This window comes from Falco rusticolus, chromosome 8 (genome assembly GCF_015220075.1).
Source record: "Falco rusticolus isolate bFalRus1 chromosome 8, bFalRus1.pri, whole genome shotgun sequence".
In the NCBI taxonomy this organism is placed as follows: domain Eukaryota; kingdom Metazoa; phylum Chordata; class Aves; order Falconiformes; family Falconidae; genus Falco; species Falco rusticolus.
The window spans coordinates 42,725,208-42,746,940 of NC_051194.1; the positions used below are offsets into that span (position 1 = coordinate 42,725,208).

The 21,733-nt window shown below is 39.5% G+C and overlaps 1 protein-coding gene across 3 annotated transcripts in view; it reads left to right on the forward strand.

Annotated features, from left to right (window-relative positions):
- CSRNP3 (cysteine and serine rich nuclear protein 3) overlaps positions 1-21,733 on the forward strand; it is a 111,801-nt gene that overhangs the window by 29,781 nt on the left and 60,287 nt on the right. For all 3 annotated transcript variants that reach the window (XM_037398334.1, XM_037398332.1, XM_037398333.1), the window contains exon 2: positions 573-743. In XM_037398334.1, the coding sequence (XP_037254231.1) occupies positions 596-743 (148 nt within the window). In that variant the 5' untranslated portion in view covers positions 573-595. The remainder of the gene's footprint in view (positions 1-572; positions 744-21,733) is intronic.

Consider the following 21,733-nt stretch of genomic DNA (forward strand, 5'->3'; position numbering starts at 1 on the left):
TGAAAAGATGCTAAATATCTCATGCTCTCCAATCTAATTGAAAATGTGGGCATTTGATATTACTGTTACATAAATTGGACCTTTAAATCAAGAAAGAGAACATTTCCTTTCTGCACTATATTTAGTGAACACTGATTTTTGTCATGTAATGTTTCTTGGTGCCAAGTACGTTTTAAAGTGTTGTATAAAGGCACATTTCTGCTGAATTATTTTGGATTATATATACTTTATGCTTGGCCCAAATTTGATGCATAACTGAAATACTATTTTATTTTTTTTTTATGCATGCGGTTTGTCAAAGAACTTTGTGCTGGTAGAACGTAGGTAGCATTTATGTTCTGTCTTAAGAGGAAAAGACTGCCTGTAAGAAATTCAGTGAGACGATGAATATACTGATTATAAGCATTTTTGACTCCTTCCTGGAAAAGTTGTTTAAAACTCTTGGTAAAGAGCCATTTAGCTACAGGTAGTAGTATCTGGTTGATACATTAACTCCTCTATGATAAAGTAATTTGAAGACCTGGACAGCAGGCAGATGTTTCAGTGCCTCATTGCCTCTGTTCCTGTTGCAGGTGCATGTGACAGCATTGCAGCGATGAGTGGAATTTTAAAGAGGAAGTTTGAAGAAGTTGATGGCTCCTCACCTTGCTCCTGTGTGTGGGAATCGGATGATGACATTTCTAGCAGTGAAAGTGCTGACAGTGGAAGTAATACCCATCCATCCACTTCTAATCATTTTACTCGTAAGTACTAAAGTGGGGTGTAAGGCATGATACTCCTTTTTATACAAACTAAGGAAAGGTGTGTCTTACTTGGAAGAAACACAGTGTAGACTATCTGCTTTTATTTTGAAGCATTTTTCTATTTTATTACATTTGAATGTTGACACTATGATTAATTACTTCTTTTTCAAAAAGAACTATTTCCTCTGGTAGTTGTTTATGTAAAAAAATTTTATGTCAGTGAGTTTCAGAGGGAACTCCACTTGTATACTACATAATTGACATCAAGATAGTGTGAAATGTTTTAACTATTGTCATGATTTAACCCCAGTCAGCAACTAAGTACCATGCAGCTGCTTGCTTACTCCGCCCTGCCCAATGGGATGGGGAGGATAATCAGAAAACAGTAAAACCCATGGGTTGAGATAAGAACAGATTAGTAATTGAAATAAAGTAAAAATAATAACAATAATAACTGTAAGAAACAAAAGAGGGAGAGAGAGGAATAAAATCCGAGGCAGGGGAATGGGGACAACCAACCAACAAAAAAACCCAAAACAAGTGATGCTCAATACGGTTGCTCACCGCCTGCTGACCAGTGCCCAGCCAGTCCCTGAGCAACGATTGGCCCCTCCCGGTCACCCCCGGCCCTGTATATATACTCAACATGATGTTCTATGCTGTGGAATATCCCTTTAGCTAGTTCGAGTCAGCTGCGCTGGCTCTGCTCCATCCCAGCTTCTTGTGCATCTGCTCACTGGCAGAGCACTGAAAACTTGAAAAGTCCTTGATTTAGAGTAAGCCCTACTTAACATACTGATATTTTAGTTGTTGCTACCAACATTATTCTCATACTAAATTAAAAACATAGCACTGTACCAGCTACCAGGAAGAAAAATCAAGTCTATTCCAGCTGCAGCCAGGACAGTATATATGAGAACATCTTTCATTTTGGGTGATGATCTGGGAGAAGAGGGAAAATGGGCAGTAACAAAGCTTGAAGGCCAGAGTTTCTGCTTGAGCCCTGTCTGTTCAGAGCTGAGAATGTGCATGATCTGTGACAGAATAGCTGATCCCTCTGATCATTCGTCCTGCCACCTGAATCAATGTAACCACACAGCCCTCGTTCCTTTTCTTCCACTCATTACAAGAGTAAACAGAGGAAGAAATGTGTTACTCTCCCTGAGAAGATGTTAGGTGAGACAAAGAACAGAAATCCTTTTCTTGTTCCCACTCAACCAACTGAACATGAATAGCTAATTTATGGCATATTTTCCTTTGAACTTCTCATGTTGAGGTTACCAGTTCCTAAACTCACGTAAAGCCTCATACCTGCCACAAACCACATGTGTAAATGAGTAGCTGTAAGTGATCTGGACTTCAGCTGAAATTTCATATGTAGCAGCTACAAGGGTGTCTCCATTTTTTTTAGTGTCGTGTCTAATAAAGTTAGGATAGAGCTATTTGTGAGTTATGGCTGGCAGTAGACTCAGTGTAATTCCTTATCTGATAAGGAAAAAAAGCTCCTCTGGATAAAGGACACTTCTGTACCTTCTCTTTGAGCAGAGTTTTCAAAGCACACAGCGCACTGAGGACTTGGCACAGCTAAGTGTGGTGGTGAAGGGGTTGTACTCCAATTTGAGGGGGAACACAGGAGTCTGTCCCGAAACCTGTCCTGCTTAACATCTTTATCCATCACCTGAAGGAGGTGACAGTGTGACTTGCGTCAAGTTTGCAGAGAACCACCTTGAATGGGGGCTTCTTCCTGAAGGGCATCAGCTATTCTTCTCAGAGGGACCTAGGCAGGCTGGAGAGGTGGGCTGACAGGGGGCACATAAAGTTCAGCAAAGACAAATGCAGAGTTGGGTGCCTGGGAAGGAAGAGCCCCTTGCAGCGATCCAGGCTGGGAGCTGGCTGACCGGGCAGCAGCTCTGCAAAAAGGCCCCGGGAGCCTTGGCAGACAGACAGCAAGGTGAAGGTGAGCCAGCAGCGCCCTGGCAGCCAGGAAGGGCAACAGCCCCCTGGGCTGCACGAGCAGAAACACAGCGAGCGGAGTGAGGGAAGTGACAGTGCCCCTCCGCTCAGCACCCCCTAGCCTGTACCTGGAACTGTGTGCCCAGGTCTGCCCTCCCCAATGCCAGAAAGACACTGATAAAGCAGAGCAAGTTCAGCAGAGGGACACCAAGGTCATGAGAGGGCTGGAACATTTGCCCTGTGAGGAGAGGCTGAGGGACCTGACCTTGTTCAGCCTGGAGAAGGGAAGGCAGTGGGGGGAGTTGGCGGAAACCATGCAGTGCCCTTGTGAGTAGCTTACGTGGAAGGTAGGCATGCCCAGTGGCCTGTGATGTGAGGGTGCGAGGCAGTAGTTGTAGACTGAAACGAGAGATGTTCTGACTGAATGTAAGGAGAAACTTCTCACCATGAGGACAGCCAGGCTGTCCTCAACTGGAACAGGTTGCCCAGAGAGGCTGTGTAGTCTCTGGCCTTGCAGGTTCTCCAGAGCTGACTGGCGAAAGCTGTGAGCATCCTGGTCTGATATCTTAGCTGACCTTCCTTTGAGCAGGAGGCTGGACTAGAGACCTGCTGAAGTCCTTTTCAACCTGAATTACTTGTTGTGACTTTATGGCTTGTGTACGTCAGAGATTCAGAGTGATGAAGTATTGTTGCTTGTTCTCATCCCAGAACAAGCTCACTGGTAAACAGCCTGTGGTAGCAGCAAGCATGTCTCCAGGAACAGTTTGTACAGTGCTGTGAAACCTCAACGAGACTGCTTTTGGGCCTCTTCTGATAAGTCTGTAGGGAACAGTGTTTTGCTTCATCAATTTACTAGCTCAAGTCTCTCCTAGGTCTGGGATCCATTTGCAGCTTTCCACTGCCAAATGTGTGTGTATATCTCATGCTCTGATTTGATACTTTCAGTTTTGCTGCCTCACCTCTTTAAGTGCAGATGGTGGCCCAGTACTGATGATTTTCAGAAGGCCAGGTTTTCTGTAGGCTTCTTGAAGAATGTAGAATGCCAGTGGGAAGAACAAAGACTGGGATGTTTTGAGGCACAGGTAGATTTGAGATGTGCAGCTGCCCCCCCCCCCCCCCCCCCCCCCATCATTACTCTGTGTTGATTGTGTTTGAGGCTCTTGCTGTTGGCTCTTGGAACTTGAACTCTCCAAATTTAGCGATGGGATTTGCAGCCTGGAATTTATTCCACTTGGCAGTCTGCCAGTGCTTTGTCTACTGAATAGGCTTCAGGGCGCGATGCAGATACATTTATTTTGCTTAGCCTTCATTTGTTTTCCATTTTTATGTGTGGGTCGGTTCTGGATTTTTTTTGTTTTGAGGTTTGGTTGGTTGGTTGGTTTTTTTTTTTTTCCCATTTTCATTGTTTCATTCTGGACAAAGCCACAACCTATTTGCTCATGTTTCTGTAGGCAAGGGCAGTACTTTTCTAATGCAGCTCTCTAGGTAAGTACTTGTGGGGAAAAAAAAAGCCACCACCAAACATCCCTGACTGCTGTGACAGCAGACTTTATAAATCACAAAGTAAATAAAGCAGTTCAAGTGTTTTGGTAAACCAGAAATAAACAACGGAGATTGAATTTAAAGAGCTTGGCTCTCTATAGTTGAAGCTTGTACAGTTTAGCAGCATCAAAATAGAAGCCACATCTACTTCTTTCTGTAGAGGTATTTATATAGGGTGGTGAAGGATCAGCCCTGTAGCCCAAGAAAACATAGTATTTCATGTAAACTAGCTGAGGAACTTCTGGCTATTTTCCTGCTTTTTACCTCAAAGAACATTTGACAGTTCCTATGTAACAGGATTTTTTCCTGATTTTATTGGAATCCATTGTTTTTTGGAAGTGTACTTCTATATTTTTCTGGGGAGAATGGGTTTATTGGAGTGGTGACTGCAACAGATTGCTACTTACTAAAGGTTTTTCAGAGGATCTGGAATGGCATATGTTGTATCAGAATTCATTTCTTTTCCATCAGATTCTGCTAGTAGTGGTTTTCAGATTCCTGTCCTCTGTTGTTGTTATTTTATAGAATCATTTAGGTTGGAAAAGACTTCTAAGATCATAAAGTCTAACCATTAACCCAGGACTGCCAAGTCCACTGCTAAACCATGTCCATAAGCACCACATCTATGTGGTATCTAAATGCTTCCAGGGATGGTGACTCCACCACCTCCCTGGGCAGCCTGTTCCAATGCTTGACCACCCTTTCAGTGAAGAATTTTTTTCTAATACCCGATTCAAACCACCCCTGGTGCACCGTGAGGCTGTTCCCTCTTGTCCTGTGGCTTGTTCCTGGGAGAAAAGACCTTCCCCCACCTGCCTACAGCCTCCTGTCAGGCAGTTGCAGAGAGCGATAATGTCCCCCCTGAGCCTCTTTTTCTCCAGGCTAAACAGCCTCAGTTCCCTCAGCTGGTCCTTGTAAGACTGTTTGTTTAGATCCTTCACCTGCTCACAGGGGGACAGTCACTGCCCTTGTCCTGCTGCCACACTGTTTTGGATACAAGCCAGGATGCTGTTGGCATTCTTGGCCACCTGGGCACACTGCTGGCTCATGTTCAGCCGGCTGTCAACCAGCACCCCCAGGTCATTTTTGTTCAGGCAGCTTTCCAGCTGCCCTTCCCCCAAGCCTGTAGCGTTGTGTGGGGTTGTTGTGACCCAAGTGCAGGACCCAGCACCTCTCCTTGTTGAACCTCATACAGTTGACCTCAGCCTCTCGATCCAGCCTGTCCAGATCCCTCTGCAGAGCCTCTTGCCCTCAAGCAGACCAACACTCCCTCCTTACCTGGTGGTATCTGCAAACTGACTGAGGTGCACTCGATCCCCTTGTCCAGATCATCGATAAAGCTATTAAATGGGACTGGCCCCATGCTGAGCCCTGGGGAACACCACCTGTGACCGGCTGCCATCCAGGTGTAACTCCATTTACTACCACGCTTCGGGCTTGGCTTTCCAGCCAGCTTTTCACTCAGTGTAAAATATTAGTCATCAGCTTCTGGAAAATGGAAATGACAAATTTATTAACAGTCCAAAATCTCTAGATGTAAAGTGGAAATCAATAAGATTATCTGCAAATAGAGATGATTTATGTGAGAAAGTTGCAGGATTGAGTTGCATGATGTTTGAGTATGGGGCAAAATAAGAAAACTCGCTGTGCCGTTGTGGACAACTCTGTCCTCACTAGCATATGTTATATGCATAACAGCAGGCTTTTAGAATCCGTGAGACGTTTGCTCTAGCCTCATCTGAGATCAGTGTAAAATTGTTTCTCCTCTTCAGCCCACTTAATGCAGTAATCTGTTTATTCTGTACACATGTTCCCTGAAGTCTGGGCTCCTACTGTGTGCCGAAAGCTGCTCTGCTGTTCAGAACTGAAAAGATTCATACAAATTCTTCTCACTCTATCGATACATGTGCAGATTCATTGCTTCTCCAAGGGACTGCTGAGACACACAACAGCAATCTAAAAAGAATCTTTTATTATGCCATGAGCCCCACAAAAAATTGTGGTAGTGGGATGTAATATTATAACAGTATTTTACAAGCTGCGTGTGGATTAAGGCTATTGTTAACAATTAATACTGAACATTTTACATTAATCTTTCTTTTCCTGTGCTAACATGTTTTGTTCAAAAATAAATGTTGGGCATATCCAAATCTGTTAAATTATTACAGTAGCATTATATTGCTTTTCATTTCCTCTATGGCATCCTTGGAAAGGAATGTGCCTTTTTAAAGATGCAGGTCTCTGTGTGTGTATGCGTGTACACGTATGGCTTGGAAAAAGCATAACTATATATGTGTGTATATATGGGCAATTTGGAAAAGCATATATATGTTTGTATACATATATCTGTACAAGTGCGATAAACGTGATAATGGTATACAGAAGTGTTGAGTGATATTGTAACTATAAAGCTTGTAACAGAATGCCACAGAACTGAAAAGTGAGTAGCTACAGGGTTTTATACATATGTTGACTAGGGTCTGGATTGTGGTAACTGAAGAAATATGTCTTGTGTCTCTCCCACTAAGGTTTAGGGATTTGTGTGAGTCAGGTGCTTGTTTTCTAGTAAGAAGCCTGCACGCTGTATGCAGGAAACAATCTAAATAATGCCGTTCTTTTTAAGGAGACATGATTTGTGTTTCTTTGCCCTTTGAAGGAAGATTACTGTTTCACTCATGGATTGCTTGCTACTCATTTACTAGAATCAGGACTTCAATTTGTTTTAAATCAGAACTTTCTTCTAAACTCATGGTTAGGGAAGTTGACAGGTGAATTTGGGCTGGGCCAGACTTTCTCAGGTGCAACTGGAAAGTTTCTCTTATTTGTGTCCATTAACCTTCTGTGGATTGCTGAAGCACCTCACAGACCAGCTAGGCTCACCCCTGCCATTAAATACTATTTTTAAGCAGGGTGGGGTTGGGGGGGGATCAGTCAGTGGAGCTGTTTAACAGTTCTGGAAAGTGCTATATCAATCATGATAAAATGTTTTATATTTAAGGTAATTCTAGGAAAGCATAGGGAATACCAGTACCTGTTTGCTCTCTATTGAAAATATGTGTACCGTGTTATTTGAAAGAATAAATTAAAGCTAGAGAGTGAAAATATCTCTTAAGGAAACTAACTGAAAACAAAAAAAAAAGTCCCTCAGTTTCTCCATAAAACTCAATTCAAGGCTTCTGAAGTTGTGTTTTGTTTGTTTGTTTTTCTTAAAAGGTCTGAATACTTCCACATTCACATTGCTGCTTTTCATGTTATTTGTGGTTAATCAACTCAGTTTGCTCACCCACAGTGAGGCCAGCCCAGCGATATTCCTGTGTATGATGATTCTCTTTTCAGCAGGGTGGTCTCTGCTTAAAGGGCAAATGATAGCAGTAAGCCAGTTCTGCCAGTTAGTAATCATGAAGTATCAAAGTGGTTCCAGTAAAAGGCAGGAAGACCTCTGGTGTGTGGAGTTGGTCTGTGCTTTGGCTCTGGGAGATGGAGAGTGAAAGACTCTTGTAGTCTTTGTTAGTCAACAGTAGAGTTTTATTTTACTGAGTTTCATGTCATAGGGAAAGAACCCGAAATAACGTTTGGCGTGGAGCTGGACCACCCTGGGTTGGGGCGGAGGCCTGCAAATTAGAAGTCATCTTCTGAACGGCATATATGTGAGAGACAGAAACTAATAGCAACATAGACTTTTGAAGTTATTTGCCTCAGTTTTGAAATGCCAAAAATGGGATCTCTGGAACACTGAGGACGCTGTCCAAAAGTCCCTCCAAGGTATCTCAGACATGTGGTCAAAGAAATTCAGTCCTCTTAAGTGGAGCCTTGTACTGAATATTCTGGGAAGAGTGTCTCTGCTGTTAATGTAGCCAATGTGTAGAGCAGGAGTAATAAATACTATTATTTTCCAGGCTCTGACCAGATTATTAAAAAAAGTAATCCTACCTGTTGTTTTAGGATTCTTTGTTAGATTTGGAGAACCGGCTGACTCCCTAGTTAAATCCACTGAAGCATTTCCAGCATGAAAACCTGAGCCAGCAGACATTTTCCATTATCTTCTTGTTATGTCATGGCTGACTTCAGTTTTTACGGTTTCTATGACAACTGTGATTTCTGATTGGTAAAGACTAAAGTACTAACAGATTTTTTTGACTATACAGTATTTTTCCATCAAAGGAGTACAGTGAAAACATCAAGGTGCTTTTTGCTAATCAGTATTGTAATTGAATTGCTGCCTAAACGTGGATACCTGTTTTGTGGCAGATTCCACATACACTGATTTTTCAGATAGATGAGAAAATAGGCCTGTTACTGGTTTCTGGAAAATTAATGATAATTTATACTTACAATTTAAGGTACTCTTATTTTTCAAATCATATAGATACTCACGTTCCAATGTTAACCCTTAAAGAAATGTACTTATCAAGACATGGCTCAAAGCAACACCAGGTTGTTTTCTGAGATTCTTTGGCAATTCTTGCAGGTCAGCAAAATGGTACTTTGGAACTACTGATGGGATTTCATCAGGTGGGAATAAAAAAAAAAAAGTGAGAGGAACAAGAGCGTGACTTGCTGGATTATAAGAGAACAGAGAGAGTGGTCAGAATGCACAGGTGAACAACTAGTGGTTACTGGGGAAATACAGAGAGGAGCTAATGAAGAACTGATGAGGGTGGGAAGATGGCTTGTTGGCTATGTCATGTATGAAGGAAAAGAGAGAAGGAGGTTCCCTGAGACAAGAGGAACTTGACAAGCAACAGGGTGTTTTTCAGTGAGAGCAAGAAAGCAGTGGTAACAGATTTTACTTGATAAATATGTCAGTTTGCAGAAAGGGCTACAGATTGGCTGGCTCATAACTGGGAAAAGAGGGAGGGCTAATGAACAGAATGAGGATGAGCCAGTTTAACAAGATCAAAGGAATTTAATGCTCCAGCAGTTTGCAAATTCTTATTCAGTGAAAGTGACTCATCCTCTTTCACTACATCGATGTGTGTGGAACATATTCAAAAACACATTAGAAAATTACTGGGAAATGTTGATTGAGATTCTGTAGCGCTTCTGGATCTGTTCTGCATCTATTTGTTAGAGAAAAGCACCTTGCACTGAGAATGTATGTATAAATCCTGGTCCATATTCAGGACTATGTACTCTCAGTGGGTCTGCAACCATCTTCTGCAGGCAGATCTGGGATCCCTAGTTCAGAATGATGCTAACACAATGTATGAAAGGGTATTTGCTGATGGGCTCTTGTCTGTGAGATTTGCTAAAAATTAAACATGATGGTTGGATTTTGTCCTTGATTTGTGATTCAGAATAAAAATTAGATTAACAATTGGAGTATTATGCCAGATTGAATCTTAGTGACTAGTTTTAGGCTTTTGATAGCAGCTGATGCAAAATAATTTGAATAACTTTACAGTCTAAGTCATAATTTCATTTCACATGTAATGTGGAATTTCTTTTTTCTCACCTGTGATGTGCATACAATTTTAGACACATGAAATCATGATGACCGTGGCTTTCTTGATGAAGAGGAATGTATCTAAGCTCACAGTTTCTCAGAAGTTGTTCTTTTCATCTGATTCCTAGCTTGAATTTGAACCAGTCTTACCCAACATCCTTTTCTGGAGAAACGATAAGGCTGGAGTGTAGATGGGCTTTATTTTAGAAGAAGAGTTGCTCCATGGTCTTTGACAAATAATATCAGAATTTTAAAATGTGTTTCTAAATGTGAAATCTGTAAGATGGCTTAGATACTAGGAGTAGCTGTCCTCTTCAGACATGAAGCATTATAACATTTGGATACCAGTGAAAGCTGTGGGTGGCCTGATACCATGACATCAGCTTCTGTAGGGAAACAATTGATGAATCAGATCACAAAGGAGGGAAAAATGGATTTTTCTGTTACCAGTTTATAACTTCTAATAGCTTCTTTTTTGTCTGAAATTTTTTTCTTCATGCTTGCTTTCTCAAGACTGCTCGATCCTAGCACTAGCTTTTATTTCTAGTGAGAGTCCCACTGGCCGTTCAGCAGCTTTGTTTGAATTTTCTTCATGTGCTCTCACAAAGCAAATGAAGCTTCAGAAAGATCCTTACAATATCCCCTCCTCTTATCTAGTGCGATGTTTTGTTTTGTGTTTAGTACATTTTTGGCATTTTATACTGGTTTACACCTTTTACCACCAATCTTTAAAGATGTTTTGAAATTTAAGGCCAAATTAGAGTTAGTGCTTTTAACAAATTACATTGTCTTACTGTCAATTACTGTAAACTTTTAAAGTAATTTTAGCATTTACCAGCATCGATACATGAGCCATTGGGTACTGTTTTCTCCTTGCTGAATGCTGCTCTGCTGTTTTTTGCTTACACAAGCAATTGATTTAGCAGTAGGCATGACTGAGGGGAGGTCACACCAGAAGGACAGTGACATTAAGGCACGGTTTCTACTGGTAGCGGATCTTCTTTTAGAAGATAGAAGAGGTGTCTTCTATCCAGTGGCTTGCTTCTGCTCAAAGGTTTTTCCCTATCAGTTGATAGTTTCCAAATCTGTTGTTTGTGTGACCATGTTGTAAGAGATCTTAAGTCTCTAGCAGTAAGCTGGGAACAGCCTTCTGTGTGGGTTTGGTTTGGTTTCATTTTGTTTGTGGTATGGTTTTTTTAATAGACTAGTAGTTGTGCTTGCAAAGCAGAATTAACAAGCAGATGAACTTAGGAGTTTTTTCTTGGTGCTTCAAGATGAAACTGTTCTAATGCTTACAAGAAAGATGCAGCTATCTTCTTATTTGTGTTTTTAGTATTATGAGCCTTCAGGGATCAAGAGTTTTATATTCTGATTTTTATTATGTCATTTGTATTGTACTAGGGCTTTTTGGCGCTCTTGGGCCTAGGCTTGGACCTGCTTAAGGTGAAGGGCTGTGTCTGTACACAGAAAATACAGACTTGTTCAGATAATTTAGTCTTATAAGACAGCAAGCATATAGAGTAAATGTGGAACTGCAGGGAGGAATGGATCCATGGAAATTACTGACCTGTGAGCAAAAAATTAACGAACTTTGATAGATAGAAACATTAGGGAAAAATAAAAGTATTCTGCCTGCTGGAGGCTTTTTTGTCTTCCAGCTTTCTTCCTCTGTAGACCAGCCTCATCTCCCACATGTATTATAGTCTTGCTGTTTGCTGGTGTCCTGGTGCTCAAGGAAGTTTTCTGGTGTGCACCAAGCATGAGGTGTGTTGAAGATCCTGATCCTTACAGGAATGTAAAAAAACAGAGCATTGGTGTGTCGTCGCCCTGTCCCATGTCTGCCCCCCCACTCCCACCCCCAAATACCATAGTGACATTTTCAGCAGCTCCAGTTAGAAGAATATATACAAATCATTATTTCTTTGGAATTTGCCAGTTCATTGAAGTTACATGGATTGTTTGATTTTTGCCAAAGCTCTTTTAGCAAAACCAGACAAATTTCTTTGTTCCATGACAGCTTCGCTGTTTGGCTTCCCAGCAGTCTTGCTGTGGTGTTTTGTGTTCATCTATCAGTGGTTTTGAGCTTGCAAGAGTTTAAAGCAAGTGAGGCGACATGATTCTTTGTTGATGCCATTTAACACTATTGATTATTATTCTTCTTTTCACTAAATATGTAGCATTTTTGGTGTTTTGATTGTGTATATGAACAGTGACGCTACCCTACCACAATATAGTTGTAGCACTAATAGCATTAAGGTGGGTGGGTAGCATCCAGACCTCAAAGCCTGTATTAGAGTTTTCATAATACCCGATCAAAATAAATAAATAAATAAATAAATAAATTAATAACTGGTTTAGCCTGAACTCACATAATAGTGAAATGACTTTTCTAAAGGGGAAAACCAGTTAGCAGTTGTCAAGGACATTGGCTTGTCCTATTATTGCCCAGTTCACTATCAAAGCCAATTAGAGTATTTTTGTAATGTGGAGTCTTTTGTATTTTAATAAATTCATCATCAACTGTGTATGCCCCAGAGCAATGGTGGTGAGAAAGGGGTTTTCACCATCAGACTGACTGAAGACTTAATACCGCTTCCTCCCAAGTGAGGTTTTAACTGCTACTATCCTGGCTCCAGCCTTATTAGATGACTGGGTTTCACTGTGTGCTTGTGTGCAAAACAATATTATGTCAACCCATTAACACCCCCTTGCAATGGATGTACTGAATACACCATCGCTGAACTTGCTGGGTGCTTATCAAAGAGAGCTTAGCCTAATGTGAGTGCTTTCTGAACTTCAGTGTTACTGATGTTTAGCGGGTTGCTCTGTGTAAATATTTTTCTTGCAACTTCTTGTAAAGACAATTTTCTCCCTTTTGGAGACTCTAGGCTTGAGATGCAGATGAGAGAGTACACTTTTGGTACTGAAAGTTAGGTTTTGTGTGTTTCCAACTGGTTAGCCAAGTAGTTTATCTGCACATGGATATCAGGGGATACTTTTGAAAATGTTAAAGCAGGAGTTATGTTTGGAAGTAAACTAATGGTAATTCCAAGCACTCCTTTAGCTCTTCCTTATTTTAACTGAAGGATGGCTGTATTTGTACATCACCTGCTAGCAAAGAAAGCCATAGGCAGTGGTCATCTGTAGAGCTATAGTTCAGCAGTGGTTACTATGGAAACTGTAGGTGACCTATATTTTACCAAAAAGTGGTAAAGTTTCTGTGATTTTTTTTTTTTTAAATGCAGCACACATTGATATCTACTGCTGTTCATTTTTTACACATTCACTTAAGTAGTCTTAGTTTTGAGTGATTAGTGTGGAATGGACACAAAAATCTTGGAGCAGAGATACCATTTCATTCTTACACTACTATTTAATATTAGTGGAAATTTTTACCTTTGTTGTCTCGTCTAATTATGTATTCTTAGGAAGAAGATAACACAATTTAATTAATTACAGTGTGCATTATAATCATGTATTATTTATATAGCTACCAGTGTATGGTTTATAATGACTTGCAATGGAAAGGTGCATTCTTGTGAATATATCTATTTGACTAACATTACAAGTCAGTAGGATACTGTATGAATGAAGTTACCTAAACTATTGGACTTGGAGTAAGCATCAAAAATGCTTTTGGTTTTAGTAAATTCAGCTTTTAAGGAAGTGAAAATTTTCTCCAAAAATGAGAATATACTGCAGACATTGTTAAAGAGCAGCCAGAAGAGACGACAGTGTGTGACATTTGAAATAAAGCTTGAGTTGGCATTTTAAATACACATTCTTACAATGTGATTAACACAGAAGGGTAAGTGTTGGGCTAGAGCACGTGCCTAATGAAGTCATTAAATATTGTGATCTGTCTAGAACTTTGGCTTGCAGATGGGCCAGGCCTGGATTTTCAGAAAATGTTGTTATAACAGGTTCTCAGAGAAAGGATTTACATGTAATGGTTTTTATTTGGGTGGCTTTGTTGGTACTTAGAGAAAAACCCAGTTCTGCTTTGAATTGCTTATTGTAGTTTGCAGTGTGAAGGAAACGTGAGTTTCATAGAAATTAAGGACAGAGAAAAGCTAAAATACAGACTTGTTTGGGACCACATATTTTCCTTCGTTACTTTACAGACCACCTGCTGATTACTGAAACTGTCTCTCTCTGCCGTCAGAGCCTGTCATGACATTTGATGGGACTATGAGTCTGAGGTGGAACTATACAGATTCATACTGCCCATACTTTGCAGTCCTTCCTCACTGTTCACATGTACAAGATCATATGCATCCTGCAGCTGACGATGGAACCACCTCTTGATTTCTCCTGTAATTCCCACTTTATCTTCTCTGCCCGCGTGTCTTTCTTTTGTAGTCCTGTTTATTGCTCTGAAGTTCATACAGTGTGCTCAGTGTGATCTATATGGCCTGGCGTGCTATGGTCCATCACTTCAGTCATGTGTTATTAGATTAGCTACCAACCTACTGTTCAAATACCTCAAAAAATAAAACATTTTTTTGTTTCTTACTTCTTTCTTGCTCCAGAAGGCTTGAGTTGTATGCACTATGTCCATCCACCTACACTGCGATACATGCAAACAGCAGTAGTATTGGCAAGGGATATTAGTTGAGTAAAACAGCCAGTACTAAATGCTTTTGGGAGTTGATCTAGTTTGCCTTTATGATGCAGGCTTTAATTATCACCTAAACTTCCCGTATCATGATCAAACCCTTTGTTTTCCCAAATTATTTTGATTCTGAAAAGTCTTAAGCATGCTTTAAATAGAGAATGGTGCAATAGCAAGCATTGCACCACTGATGCTCAAGATCATAGCAAAGACAGCACATAGAGTTGTATGCCCAGAGAGTCATGGCCTGTGCTGAAGGAGGATATGAAAATTGCCAGAGGTCTAACTGGAGTCTGTACCAAAGCTCTTTTGTAATCATGTCGTTATGAACTAGCTGTGAGCGCAAAATACCTTCCAGGCACGTTTGAAGTGTCTCTGCTGCTTCTGGCCATAAGCCTGTCTCCAGCTGTGCTCAATTTTTAGTGCCACAGAAGAAGGCGAAAAATTATCATTCAAACCAGAGAAACCAGATTCTACATTCAGAAATGTCGAAATGAATATTCCTTTCTGATCCTCTGCAGGGTGAGCTGAAACACTGAACCAAGATAAGGTTCCAACATTTTTTTAAAACACGGTCACAAGTGTTAGGGGCCAGAATGGGAAGTGACATGAACAGGCATCTGTAATGGCAAAGCCAGACCCATCGCTGGCTTGCACTGCCAGTCCCTTCTCCCTTTACCACAGAGACGTCCACAAGTGTGCAGTATGGATCAAATGGGTTTTTTCAAAGACTATATCCAAAAATGTCTTTTAGAACGATACCAAACCTTGCTTTAAGGACTTCAACAGATGGCAAGTCTGTCACCTGCCTTGATAAGCAGGATTAATGTTTAATTGTCCTTGCAGTTCCTGAATTTTGTTCTGTTCAGTGAAATACAGGGAGGTTTTCAGGCTCCTTGTTCTGTCAGGGCAGAAGTAGCTCGTGTACAAGAAACCAAATGTGCATACTGGCTATGTGCTTAAAGGGAGCATGATCATTTATACTAAAAAGCCAGGTCTGCTCTTCTCAAATATACAATATTTCATAAATTAGTCAGTAATTGTTTGCAGTAATTATTTTGGTTAAAATAACTTCTGTGGCTTACTCATACATGTGACTCACATGCTGTTCTTTTTTTTCCCCTAATATGGTAATTGGTTTCATTGCAAACAAACTGAATTTTCTGTTTATTCTATGAGTGTGCGTAAGGCATCGCTGATACTTTGATAGAAATTCTGAAAGTTTGTTGGTATCATTTTAACAGTAATGAGACATGAATTTCATTTTTTTAAGGACAGATTAAGGAAATGTCTACAGACTGAAAACATGATTTCAGAGGTCTAAAAATCTCCTGAGAGAAACTGGCGTTCTTTGAGATCACAAGGTCAGTAGTACCATTTGATGGTACAAAACATGATGTTATATTTTACATCTCTGCAGAGGTTTTATTAGCAATTTTGGAACAACAGTAGCATAAATTCCAGTTTCCAGCTGCAAGTTTGTGTAAAAATGCTTAAAATTCATGCTAAAAGCTATTGGATTAGTATACATTAGCAGCTTCCAATGTAATTAGATTTATTCAGGAAAAATGTTCCTAACTTGTTGCCTGTGTTTGTTACTGAATTACTTATTGCATATTTGCATCTTTCTTCACTTGCTTGCAAAAGTATGATCTGTTTAATATTTTGGAAAAGGGAATACAAAGTTATCTGAAGAAGTACTTTCAAGGCTTGTATTTTAATTTGTCACATCATGATGTGATTTATTTTTTCCAAAGACTGGAAGTAATGGATATGATTTATTCAGCCACAAAGAGCTAGCAAGCACATCTCAGGTAGTAAATGTGTTCAGAGAACTGTGTATAATCAGTACAATAATTTAATAACATCACAAAGTAATTTAAAATGCTTGATAAAGAGCAAGAAAATTATGATAGCATCTTCTCTTGGATAACATGTTCATAATTTGTTGTAAGCTTTGCCTCAGATACTGGAAAACATGTATAACTTGTCTTATAGGCGTTTGTTGTTAAAATGTTATGTTTAAATGCTACATGTGTACTGATGAAGAAAAAATCAGAAAGTGTACAAGTGTAGTTAATCCTTACTCCTGAAGGGTCTGTTTGGATTATGGGTTAACCATGATACGAATGCAGCCATTAAACCTGGCTTCTCCAGAATGACTGTGGGTCTAAATATAGTAGTATGCTGCTTATGTACTGCATCATGTGAACATGCACACATAGGGCAATAGTCCATGACCACAGTTAGCGATCTCCTTTTCCTGTTTACCTTGTTGAATGTTTTTATAGCCTGACTCAAATGAACTGTTTATAGGACTTTTTTCCCTTACCTTGATTATCCTTATCATACATTACTGAAGGCAGTTGGCAGTTGTTTCTCTTTCAGTAGCTTAAGCCATGTATTATGTTGTGTCTGATTTTGATTACCTGATGAGTTTCTACAGTGAAGAGGAGGATGTATGCTGCTTAATGAAGGAACATTTGGCCTAGTTTTCCTCATTTTTAGTGCGTAAGTGAAGATGAATTTGCTAGAATTTTCACATAATATTCATTAAGAAAGAATAACACTTTCGATATTGAAATATTTTTCTTCTGCTATACTCAAGTGATGTGTTTTCCTCGTACTTGTGCGCTTGGCATGCAGGAAGGTGGAACTATAATGGAAAAAGTAAAACAACCCAGAAAACAGTACTGCTGACTTAAGAGGTGCTCCATTAAGTTAGATTGGTCAATGCTGCAGGAAAACTTTCCAAATGATCTTTGCTGTTACTGTTGTTCCACTACTGGGTGCAATTAAAAATGTGATTTAGAAAGGTAATAGACCAATATTCCTTCAGTGGCTGCACCAGAGAGTAGGACTGTGGGGAATTTTCAAGTACCAAGTAATTTACATTAGCATAAACTGAATAGTTTACTGTTAATTTGTGCCCTTCCTTAGATTGAATATATGTAAAATTTTGGGAAGACTTCAGAAGTGCGTTACATTTGTGTTGCAGTATAATAACAACTTCAACTGGTTTTGGATTATGGTATATAAAGAAATCTTGCAATATAAGGCTTAATCATAGTCATTACTGAAGAAAAACTTGAAAACATTAGGCTTAGTATCTACATGATAATACTGTATGTGTAACCAGGGTTCTGGTGATTTCCCATGTTCTCCCCTCCCCACTTCATTGACTCTTAATGGATTTTAGAGATTAGAGGAAGTTTGACGGTGACTCACTAGCAATGACAAATCGGTGAAGAGATTTGGCAATTAATAGATGTTCAAACATATAGAATCCTTTGCATTGTTCCTCCAGAGCATAACACTGGCAGTCACCAGAACCAATGCACCAAGTTATGTTCTGTCAACAAAATGGAACATAATTTTATATTAATATTAAAATTCAAATCTGTAATATTTACATAAAAGGAAAAATATGTTAGGATTGCTTAAAAGTATAATGTTTTGGCATCTAAGCCTCATTTTTAATAGAGTGAAGGCTTGTCTTGTGTACTTTTTATCAAATTTCTTTGAAATAACATTGTGTCACTTTGTTCAATCTTTTCTTGGTAAGGGTAATATTTTAAAGCTCAGAGGTACTGTAAAGGAACCGGTTTCTAACATAAACTGTTTACTAGATAATACTTGCCCTGATCTCGCTTATCATATGTTAGCTTTTATTGTTTTGTTTAAAATAGAAATAAAAAAAAAAATCCTCCAAAGCAACTTAGGTCAAATGCAAATGGTGGAATTGTTTGTGAAATGCAGTTGCACATGATAGGTAGGCCCTGTGCTACTATCTTAAGTGGAAAAATCTGTGCCACAGACTCAGAGAGTTGAACTTTTCGAGTCACTTGCAAAACATTCACAAAGCAGATAGATCGTTATCTGCTTCTGAGCAGGTAATATCCAGGAGAGCCTGTGGATAAAGAAAAGGACCTTACGTGGCCCCCGTAGAGGCGCCCTTGATTCTTGCAGCAGTCTGGACTCCCTAGTCCTCTTGCTTGCTAGTAACACACAGCCACTGGGTATAGGTTTGTGTTCTCATTCAGTGCCATGAATAAACATTTAGTTAAGAAATCAGCTTTCTGCCCAAGAATGTCAGATCTGATTCTCACAATGATGCATATAAGAGGAGAGCATGTGATTCTTGACTTACTGTGTGATTTGATAAGAATCTTAGACTTGTTGAAAAATCACTTTTTTCATAAACAAAATGCTTCATTTATTTCACTAAGCATGAAAACGTGTCAGATTTCTGGAATTAATTTCTTCGATGCTTAAATGTTACTGTACTTGCAAAACTTGATGCAATTGTACCTAAAATTCTGGGTCATCATCAGGCCCTGGAGGACATTTACTGCATACTACTAATTCCTGGTTGTATCTGCCATCATAATCCTGCAGTGTGGAGCCGAAGTTTTGTCATATTGTTCTGATTTGAGATGTGGAGGAAGGGTAAGAGTACCCACCTCCTCCCCACTTCTCCCTCTGGTACTTGGAATTAGGTTTCTGGACTATGTAAGAGATCAGATGAAAGGAGTTTCCTTTGCCAGGCTTTATTTAGTAAAGTAACATAGGTGATCTGTCTGATACATGAGATCATAGCATAAATAACATGGTAACAGAACAGTTACCTAGTTGTTGTTTGGTTGGGTTTTTTTAATGTTTTTTCTCCTTGCCCTTCCTTTAGTGAAGGAGAATTTTGTTCGGTGTGCTTTTTAAATGCAGGTTAACTGCTGTAGCTAATTCACAGGAATAAGCAAATTCCAAACCAAGGACAAGGTGGGAAGATTAATAACTTAACCTCAGATAGGTGGGATTTGCACAGAATTACAACGAACAGTTTTGTTGCAAAGGCTTTTGTGTTAACCGGTTAAGTTTAAAGTAGTTTTAGAAGTGCTTATTCTGCAGTTGTTTTGTGGCAGTCTGCCAGATCAAGGGTCCTGTCACTTCTGTACCTTCTTCCTCGGGCAGTAAGCTATTATTTCTGCAGTTTGTGGACACCCTCTCTATGCCTCCCTTCCCATACAGTGTCACAGCAGTCTCCACTTAATTTCTCCCTGTGGATCAGCCTTCCTCAGAATTGTCAGCAGTCATCACAGCCTCAAAAGAGCAAGTGTATTAAAGTATGTGCTTTGATGCATCAAGCAAAACCATTTTTCCATTTCTGGAGTGGTTTCCCTTCTCTGTTTCTTACTGGATTTGAATTTCTCTTTCAGTTATAGGACAGACAAATGATAGAAATTTCTGCATACCTGTAAGATGACAAAATTTCGATGGAACAGTTTTTGTCTCTACCATACTTAAGAGGGAGGAATTGCTAGCTGATAACACGTTTTATTTTTTTATTGCTTTCCCTGCATATTCAAAAGCAACGTTCCTTTCCACCATTTATCTCCACACCCCAGCCTCTGCCTAACAACAAAGCTGGAGCAGGGGGAAGCAACCCACAACAAACCAAACAAACCCTAAACTAAAAACCAAATGAAACCCCATCTACAACTCTTGAAATGATGCTGCATTCACAAGGTCTGAATGGTGATGGGGATGAAAAATGAACTTGTTCAAATCCCAGTCCACTGTTTTACATCGGGGGAATGGAGAGACACCTTAAATAGCTAATCTGATTGTGCTGGAACAGCTGCCCAGATACAGCAACTGAGAAATCTGTAGTAGAAACTTGATTAAGTTGTTTTTTAACCACTGTGTCGTCTAACTTAGCTCCGTGTGCTGTATCACAGTATCTGGATCCAGTGGCTGGTTTAAGACATTTTATCTGGTGGGGATAAACCCCAGTGAGAGTTACTGCACAAATCCAGTATATTCATGCCCTTAATGGTGCTGGCTTGGCGCTAGCATGCGTACTCAGCACAGGAGAGGCGTGAGACATGCAGAGAGTTAGCAAAGGCTATAAATTTCTGAAGGGGATTCTCACCGCTATCACAAACAACAACAGTAGTCCTATGCCAGGATCTGTAAAACTGCAGAACAACTGAACAGAGGGTTTTTCAGGAACAAATGGCATAGTCTTTATTTTTTAAAAGGACATAATTTAATTTTATGTGACGGTGCCTGCATTTTAATGCATAGCGTAACAAAACCTGAACCCTTTGCCTGAGGTCAGCCTATCTACTAGTGTCTTCTTTTAGTAGTTAAGCATAGAAAGTAAAATTCTTCTCTTCCCTTAAACATTTTCCAGTGGTTCACTACAAGAATTTTTAATCAGAAATCACAATATATGGGAACTTGAAAGATTTATGTGACTGTAATTTCTTTTCCTATTTTTCTCCCTACAAGCTAGAAATACAGAATAAAAAGATAAAAAGGCATGTGTCCTGTGTTCCAGCTCTGAGAACAACCTCTGCAAACTTTCTCTGGGTAACTAGGGGCTTGTATTGCAAGTTGTGGGGCTGTGGTTTCCTTTCTGAGTTGTGCTCAGATACCAGAATTAGCTAAAAAAAATATTATTCACTGGGGATGACATAACCTAATATTTAGAGAGAAAAATGAATTTATGCATTTTGTACTGCTTATTATGTAAGCTATAGAATTGTATATTATGTGAAGTAAAGAATAAGCACTTCTATAGTATCTCTACCCTTTTGTCTGTGAAGATACAGATTTTGTTAATATGATGTAGTGTTTGAAATGTGACACAGGGACTTCAGAGACTTTTCTTCTAGGCTCTAGAGTTTCCTTCCTTTGGGAATTTGAAGAATTCATCAAATAAATCTGGCCAGGAGAGATTAAAGCTCTCTTTCAGCAAGGTGCTTAAGTTATATTCACGCTTAATGAGAATAACTGTGCTGGGACCATTGTTTTTAAATATCCATTCTCACTCAAATGGGACCTTAAAAAATCAACCATCTAAAACTACAGCAGAAGAAATTGTTAATGATGCTGATGAACAATTTTTTTAAAAAAACATATTATTCACACTTAAAATATTGTAACAGTCTATTTCCTCCTACCTCGGTTTCATCATCATCATCCCTATTATCATTTTGATTGTTTGAAAAGCATTATAATTCAGTGGTCCAGTTTAGTACTTAAGTCCTAGGCACATTCTTGTTATTTCTAATCCATCAAGAGTACCCAACAGCTCCTTTATTTTCTTTATAGCAGTCTAATGAGGTCAGAAAGGTCAGAAGGAACTAGCAAGAAAGGTCAGAATGGCTTATGCATGGGTCCTTTTCTGTAGGCTGATACTTAGCATGCTGGGAATGGGTCAGGCTATACTGTTTGGGTTGTGCAGCAAAATAATGACATGACCAATTTGACAAGTAGTCTTCATTATCCTTTCCCACAAAATGTATTTCCACAGCTAGAGCAATTAGTAGGGATTATCTTTGAGAAGAGAAATATATGGCTTTTAACCACTTTGTGTGTACTAAAGTAATGCTAGGTGGTTTAAATTTTTCCTATCTGAAGAATTTTTTT